Source organism: Sphaeramia orbicularis, chromosome 9 (genome assembly GCF_902148855.1).
Source record: "Sphaeramia orbicularis chromosome 9, fSphaOr1.1, whole genome shotgun sequence".
Taxonomy (NCBI): domain Eukaryota; kingdom Metazoa; phylum Chordata; class Actinopteri; order Kurtiformes; family Apogonidae; genus Sphaeramia; species Sphaeramia orbicularis.
The window spans coordinates 48120628-48129495 of record NC_043965.1 but is presented as its reverse complement, the minus strand read 5'-3'; the positions used below and the strand labels follow the sequence as shown (position 1 = coordinate 48129495).

At 36.6% G+C, this 8868-nt stretch overlaps 1 protein-coding gene across 1 annotated transcript; it reads right to left on the bottom strand.

The window, feature by feature from the left end:
• Positions 1-3905: 3905 nt before the first annotated feature.
• ccno (cyclin O) lies at positions 3906-8423 on the bottom strand. Its single transcript, XM_030144243.1, has 4 exons — positions 8411-8423; positions 6057-6541; positions 4822-5007; positions 3906-4733 (listed from the first exon to the last, which is right to left on the bottom strand). Exons 1-4 carry the CDS (start codon positions 8421-8423, stop codon positions 4191-4193), a joined length of 1227 nt encoding a protein of 408 aa, XP_030000103.1. The 3' UTR covers positions 3906-4190.
• Positions 8424-8868: the final 445 nt, after the last annotated feature.

Below are 8868 nucleotides of genomic sequence, written 5' to 3'. Positions count from 1 at the left end.
AAAATAGTTGTGGGTCTCTAAGGGTTAAACCTCAAAAACAAACTTTTAATATGCCATACACATTTTGATTTAACTCCTGTCATCAGTTGGTTTGTGCGCTACAATCATTTGTTGCGCTGCGTCATGTCTACCCAACTGTGCGTAAAATAGCCAGCCAAATGAGGTCCTTGTTTGCCTCAGAAGTGGAAAAGGAAAAGGGCAATTACAGCAGACAGCTCAGTAAATACTCGTGACAAATGCCCCCTATTAGTAAATAAACAACAGTTGGGTCTAGTTGGCCCTTAACGCTGAATGCACCTGTGTGGCCCACACTGTGTCAGCAGGTCGAGCTGCCACGCGTAATGGATTATCAGATAAAGACCTGCAATTGTCCGCGTTGTGTTGGCGCGGTTCAGCCAGCAACGTAACGGTGAATAAATGTAAATAAACCCACCCCCGCCTAAACAACCACAATGAGCAGATAAGCCACAAAATTAACTGTTAGAGTAGTGGTCATATACCCCTGATACCACACACTGAGGACGAGTGTGTGTCTAAGTCCACCAGACCAGACAGATAAACCTCAGAAACACTTCATTTCATAACACTGGTCAACAACAAATTTATTGTTTAAGTTTTTTGAGCTGATTTAGGATAATTTTGGTGTGCTGAATCCAAAAATCATATTAATTTTGCTCAATCAGGTCAACTTTCTGAACTATACTACATATTGGCTTTTTAAAATTTTTGCTTACATTTCACATCATATGATACAAAATTTTTTCATATTTCTTGCAATAAACGAGTTCTGAAGATTTTACTTTTGCCAATTTATGATTAATGTTTTTTTTTTTTTTTTTTTTTAATTACAGATGAATGAAATGGCTTCGACTAGAAGATCTTGCAAAAATAAGCCTGATGTATTCTGCTACAGTTTGTAACACTTAATAAATACATCCTGTTAGAAAATGTTTTTTTTTTTTCTCTTAAAACCTATTTTGGGTGAGAAATATATATAAAAAATCAATGATAAAGTCACCAAAATGTAATCAATTTTGTGAGAAGATCAAATTTTTCAAAATCAAATTAGCAAAAAAAAACTTGACCGGATTGAGAAAAACAGATGTCATTTTTGGATTTAGCGGTGCAAAATGGTCCTAATTCAGTTGAAAAAACCTAGACAACTTGCAAAAGACATTTTTTTGTAACCCAGTGTAATCAATCAGTTCTTCATATAGTAATCAATCAATCAGTCATAAAGAAGCAGATCATATACTGTACATAATGCATGTGTAAAAAAAAAAAAAAAGAACTTCCTGGAAGAGAACTGAAGAACTCTTTCTAACAGCATGACTCTGCTTTAATTAATAACTATCATGATTACCTGTTGTCATGATGCTCCTGATGCTTTATGGGGAGGTCAGGGGTCAAACACTTCATTTCCTGTACTGTAGTGAATTTTATAATAATAACACTGGGTTACAAAAAATGTTTTTTGCAAGTTGTCTAGGTTTTTTCAACTGAATTAGGACCATTTTGCACCGCTAAATCCAAAATGACATCTGTTTTTCCCAATCAGGTCAGGTTTTTTTTGCTAATTTGATTTTGAAAAATTTGATCTTCTCACAAAATATAATAATTAATACCAAAATAAGATTGGTAAGCACACTTTATGAAACTTGTGACTTGATTCCTGTTAGGTACAATGGTGTATTCACCGCAGATGTAGCAGAATACGTCAGGCTTATTTTTGCAAGATCTTCTAGTCGAAGCCATTTCATTCACCTGTAATATTAAAAAAACATTAATCATAAATTAGCAAAAGTAAAATCTTCAGAATTCGTTTATTGCAAGAAATAGAAAATAATTTTGTATCATATGATGTGAAAATGCCCATAAATGTAAGCAAAAATGTTAAAAAGCCAATATGTAGCATAGTTCAGAAAGTTGACCTGATTGAGCAAAATTAATGTGATTTTTGGATTCAGTACACCCAAATTATCCTAAATCAGCTCAGAAAACTTAAACAATAAATTTGTTGTTGACCAGTGTAATAATACATTTTATTTATAGGCACCTTTCTTGGCACTCAAGGACACCGTACAGTAAAACAGTAAAAGAGGAGGGTATAAAACAAGCAATAAAGCAGAGTAAAAAATAAAAGGCAGGTTAAAAAATTGGACAATGCAGTTGCGTTCACAAAGATTCAGATTCAAATTCAAGTTTATTTGTCATTTCAGCATATAAAAATACACAGAAACAAAATATTGTACTCAGGTCCCCGACTGCCAGCAGCATTTAGTAAAAATAGTATAAGTTACTGATAAAATAATAAAAATAATGAAATACCGATATAAAAAAAAAGCAATAACAATAACAGTAACACCCCCCTAAAAATTACTTATAAATAACTAAAAAAAAGTTTTATTTATAAAGTGCACTGCAGTAAAGTGCCAGTTTTAAAGTGCATTCTGGGCTCAAAGTCCAACAGGAGTTCATCATTCTAACTGCCTCTGGATAAAAACTGTTTCAGAGTCTGGTGGTCCAGGCTTGGATGTGCTGTAGTCTCCTGCCTGATGAGAGAAGGGTAAAAAGAGGTCCTAAACAGATGACAGAGTCTGGATTTGAAGAGAGGGAGTGAAGTGGTGTTTCTGAGATCCGGTGGCAAGGAGTTCCAGAGTTTATGCATCAAATTATGTCTTTTCTATTTTCATATGGTGGAAATGTCATTCTCCACAGCTAAAAAAAATACGTTTGGAACAAAACTGACCAACATGCCATAACATCTGCATTTATAACTTAACGGTATGGAGCAGCATATGGTGGTCTTTTGTAATATTAATGGCATCCAGATGATTTTGTCACACATCAACTGGTAAGGTAATAATTGTGAACTAATATTCCTTAAATCTGCAGGAGCCAAAATCAGGCCAAAAAAAAAAAAAAAAAAAGGCAGAAAAAGCACACCTTAGTTTTGCAGCTCTTCTTTTTAACCTGTGTTATGTTCTGCTGGAGAAAAGCAAGTTACTTTTGAATAGTGCAGTAAAATGAGAGTAATGACTAGAAATGAACGCTGTCAGTCCTGTTTCTATCCTTTCTACCTGTCTGAAAACACCTATGAGTGTACAAAACCTTTTCTCTTTTGGATTTGTTTACCCAGTGATGCAAAAAAACTATAAAATAGGAGCAGCTTTAATCAACTGCCACCGAAATGTGAAGTAATTGATTAAAGCCACAGGGAGTTAATCATTGATTCATTGTAAGCATCTGGATTTGGTGACACAGCTTACATTGATTCATGCACTAAATCATTGTGTCATGCATTAGCTTATTACTGAGGTTTTTCTGTCTGAGTCAGCTGCAGACTGAAGCATTAATGCCTTTGCTATCCTTTATCTATCCTGATAAAGGTACCAAAAGCAAGTGTATATGTTTTTGTTTTGATATGTGTATTACTGCTACAGAAGGGACAAAGTTCATTTTGTTGTGAAATGCTGTTGCAATATGGACAGAGTCTATCCTTGATATGGCATTTTTGTGTTTTGTGCTTAGTCAGAATTTAATCTGTTATGTGTGGGATCTTTGAGTTACTCATGGGATCTGACATAAGAATTTAGGGTAGGTAGAAGAATAGAGTGAGGGGGCGGGACATTGTAAGTTAAACTTCATCCTGCTCCTTTTCGAATGCTTTCCTTTCTTTTTATATAAATCATTTTGTTGTTTGGTTTTAATGCGATATTCCAAATAAATAAATAAACCACTATATATATATTTTTTTTGCTTCTGGACAATCTGATGTGACATGAACTATTACGAGAATGAGAGTGAGAATGATATGAGAAGAATATCTTATGTATTACACTTTTAGAGACCAACAACAGCATGATTCTTTATTGAATTATTCATTAATTACTCAAGTCCTTCATTTACATGATTGCAATATTAACATAATACGTGAGCCTGCATAAAATCAGTGCATATACAGAAAATAATGCTTTGAGGTAAAATGAATTCAAAGGAAATACACATTTCTACTCTCGGTAAACATTCTTCTATAGTCTGAAAATAAAAATGAAATAAAACAACATGTAAACATTCATTATCATTTATGAGGACAAGTGTACTGTATCAAGCACACTTTTATCTTCTTTTTAAAGCCTATAAATGTAAATATAATTATATTTATGCATTTTGTCAAAGTATTAGAGGAGTCACATGATCTCTAATGCCTCCTGATTTAGTGATGCCAACAGCTTGAGGTTATTTTTACATTCCTGGGCAAGACTGTAGTCTGGACGACAGTGAGCGATGTCAGGTATTTGGGACGGAACACTGTCTGCTGTTGAAGTGTTGGATTCATACAGCTCATCCATGAATGCGTCCCACTGCTCCCCCTGTGATTGGATGGATGCCTGAGGAACGGACCCTTGAGTGGTTTTCAGTAACTCATTGGCTAAAGTCAGTGCACAGCTGGCAGTCAGAGATGGTGGATATTTGTTGAAAGCGTAATCTGCCAGACTTAACTCGCACATCTTTTGTGCAAGGAAGCTGCGGTCTTTAGATCTTTTTATGTCTGGATTCTTCCTCTCGATGCAGTTGGTGTAATAGTCCAGAAAAAAGGCCAGGGTTGGAGCAGCAAGGCAGAAGTTCAGCCGGAGGAGGATGAGACACTCCAGGTTACAGAGCTGCTCCTTGGTGAAGGCGTCACAACACAAGGACAAGAGCTGGCTGATCCGCGGTGAACACACCTCCACCTGCACCACACAAAACCACTCAGTTATGCAGACTAACCCTGTCTGATATCTGCTGCAAACACAGGCGTAACCACAGTCAAACACACACCTGTTTACTGGCCAGAAGAAGAGCAGTGACACCCAGAAGCTGAAAGCAGTCTGCAGCCACCGGTGTAGAAGTGAGGAACCTGTCCATGATGTTGACGGCCAGGCAGCAGCACTCGAAGGACAGATGGAAGTATTTGTGCACAGGGATGAGCCAGCTGACCAGCCTGCACCGGGCGTCTGCAGTCAGCTGCAAGTGAAACGTATGAACCTTTAGAGCTGAATGCCGTTGAAGGACATTCAACAGCTGAAAAAAAAAAAAGAAAAGTAACACATGGCACTAACAATCATAGGGAGGCTGCAAGAGTTTATCTGCTCTAAGGTCATGAGACTGTCATAATTAGTTTTGCATCTGTTAAAATAACAGCAGCACCTCATAGCCTATATATTAAAACACACTTAGAGAAAGCAATTTGTTCAAGATGCACCAAATACTATCAGAAAATAATTATACATAAATAATTATATGGCTATAAGGAAAAATTGATTTGTTTTGGTTCTTCCTCAGACTTGTAGACTTCTTACTAAGCTAAATCCTTAGATTTCATTAAAGATACTAACTAAAGGGGACAAACAAGAAAAGGGGGAAAACTGATAGTTGGTATAAGCAGGCTGCGCAACATCAGCTTTTGGAAAGAACAGGGATTAGAAACCATGATAGTATCTAGTTACAAATGACATTCGATTTAATCATGCATCCGTGGAATCACAGTGTATTCTGTTCAATTATGGCATGGTATATTTTGTAGAATAAAACTTTCAGAATCAAATTAGCAGTGGTGGAGAATTCCAGCTCCATAAAGTAAAAGTCCTGCCTTGTATTTGTTCCAACCATTCACTGAACCAGCCCATTTTGATGAGCACAACTCCTCATCCAGGTAGGTGGGATAATCAGTGGAATCACCTGTGTTAAGTGAACAGGTAGAACCAATACATGGCAGGACTTTTACTTTATGGAGGTGGGATTCTCCACCACTGCAAATTAGAATCAGTACCAAGCATGTGCCCTACAGCTTATTGAGAAAGATTACATTTTCAGTTAAATATCAGCTGTTTTTTAGACAATATGTTGAAAAATGTGCCTCTTTGCTGCACACACGCACTTTATCTTTTATCTTCCACATAAAAAACCCTTTTGTCCAGGGCTATTTCCCCACTTCAGTTGAATGTGCACACTCAGGGTCTGTGTTAGTGCTGTCATCCACCCACCTGTCCCAGTCCTCCAGTGCCTTCACTCACCTGCGGTTGTCGTTCCAGGCTTTTGCACGGATGAAAGTGCGCCTCTTTCTGTCTCTCTATGCTGAAGCCTATGTGTCCGTACTGGAGGCACCAGGTCCCGGACAGGTGACCCGCTGCTGGAGCCTCCGGTCCGTCTGCCCGAGCCGGACCGGGGGAGGATCCTAAGTCCTCCTCGAAGCCGGAGTCGCTGAGCCGGGCCGTGAGGGTCTGCTTCCGGTGCCGCTGCTGGCCAGGTGTGGGAGCACGCGCGCGGTCCGTCCAGCTGCGTTTGTGGACACTCGGACAACCGGACTTTCCCATCGACACCATGGCTGTTGGTCCCTTCAGCCGGTTCGGACATGAGACTGCCAGTGGGTGACTGTTGTAGAGAACCACAGAGTCCCCTGGATGTTGGGCTGTGAGAGGGGAAGGGGAGCTCCGCTTGGTGACGTCACTTTCCCGGGGTCTTCCCCGCTCTACGGCGTATAATAATTTGGCCGTCTCCCCTGGCAACAGAGACAGCGCGAGACCAGTCTTGTCCTTTCTAATAATTAGGACATTCTCAACCCTCGACCATATGTTTACCTGTGTAGACTGGCAAGATACAAAATAATGAATGGATCTGACAGGAAACAAAAGCATCAGTTACACAATAACATCTAATACTATAACGAACAGGTGTCAAACATGCGGCCACGTCCGGTCCGCCAAAGGTTTCAGTCTGGCCCCTGGGATAAAACTGTGAAAGGCAAAAAATTACACTGAAGGAATTAACAATCAAGGATGTTACAATCATTTTCGGTCAATTCAATCTAAAAATGCTCAGACCAGTTAAAATACAGTACTATCATAATAACCTATAAATTATGAAAATTGTAAATTTTTGTCTTTGTTTTAGTGTTAAAAAAAAAAAAAGTTACATTACACAAGAATATTTACATTTACAGACTAGCCTTTTATTTTAAAAAAATGAGAATAACCGGAAATCTCTTAAAACAAGTATGTGAAATTTTAATAATATTCTGCCTGTTGTTTAATGTTTTGTGTATTTGTAGATCCACTGTGACCTCTAAGTTGTGATTCACATGTATAAATGATAAACTAAGCCGTAATGTTGTTTACATTGCACTTATTTTTCTTAAGAATTTTCAGGTTGTTCATATCTGTTCATGTTATGTTCGAATACAGTTCGTAGATGTAAACATTTTCATCACCGAATTTTTCTTTTTTGATTCAAAAGATCTTATCCTATTATTTATATTATTTTACTGGTCCGGCCCACTTTCTATATTAGGCTGTATGTGGCCCCTGAACTAAAATGAGTTTGAAACCCCTGCTATTATAGTATAGAAACGTTTTATGAGCTGGGGAAAACGTTTTACTTACTACTTCTACCAGGTCAACTACATTTTTAGAGCTGCAGCTATCGATTATTTTGTAATTATTTAATCTATAGATTATTTCTTCGATTATATTAAACAATTATTTGAACAGGCGAAAAAATAGTAACGTGAAAAGACGTCTAAAAATGGCAACTCTATTCTATTATTCCAGAACCAGCTGAAACACCCACAAAAAGTATAAAAGTAAAATGACATATAAAAGTATCAATATAGAAATAGCAATAACAACGACATATACTATACTATACTATACTATACTATACTATACAGTGGGCCTATATAGCCTACTGTACTATATATATATATAAACATATCTTGGCAATATCTATAGACCTATAGCTACATATATATATAATGTCAAGAATAACATAAAACCTTATATAAAAAATATCTCTCTATATAAACAACAACATAGTCAAATGACAGTAACAAACAAACAATATGTACACTCCAGCAAATTTATATCCAACTTGCTAGTGAACTATTTAATCTATAGATTATTTTTCTTCGATTATATTAAACAATTATTTGAATAGGCGAAAAAATAGTAAAATGTGAAAAAGACGTCTAAAACGACAACTCTATTCCAGAACCAGCTGAAACACCCACAAAAGTGTAAAAGTAAAATGACATATAAAAGTATCAATATGGAATAGTAATAACAACAGTATACTATACTATACTATACTATACTATACTATACTATACTATACTATACTATACTATACTATGCTATACTATACAGTGGGCCTATAGCCTACTGTACTATACAGTACATATATTAAAAAAAATATCCTGGCATATCTATAGATCTATAGCTACATATAAATAACGGCAAGAATAACATAAAATCTTAAATAAAAAAATATCTCGCTATATAAACAACAACATAGTCAAATGGCAGTAACAAACAAACAATATGTACACTTCAACAAATTTATATCCAACTTATTAACAACCTAAGAACTTTACAGATCCTTGCCATCGTATGCGTCACATTAAGCGTCCGTGTGAAACATAACAGTGGAACCAATGTTTAACAGCAGAGAAATTAAGGAAAAGAAGCTTCGATTCAGGAAGATTGAAATCAAATATTTTTTTAATTGTTTCATGTTGATTAATCGATTAATAATTTCAGCTCTACACATTTTAAAGTTTAATTCTCCTGTATCACAACTACACATCTACATTAAAGGTTCCGAAGACAACATTGCCAAAAGAGAAAGAAAACGTATCCATGTTGCAGGCTAATATTGGACGTCAACAGTATGTCCATAGATTATTAAGATTTAAAGGGACCTGTCTTGTTTTTCGCGGTGGGCGGAACTAAAATGCTGACGAGTACATAACAGACAGCTTCACCACCTTTCAAACTCTATAGTCCAGTGCATGACAACAATCATGCCAAGTCAGACCTGAACATGGCTTCA

Coding starts and splice junctions, on each gene's coding strand:
- ccno (XM_030144243.1), bottom strand. Junction 5,008..6,056: donor GCCTGGAACGACAACCGCAG/GTGAGTGAAGGC, acceptor TTTCACTTGCAG/CTGACTGCAGACGCCCGGTG. Junction 4,734..4,821: donor TTCTTCTGGCCAGTAAACAG/GTGTGTGTTTGA, acceptor TGTGTGGTGCAG/GTGGAGGTGTGTTCACCGCG.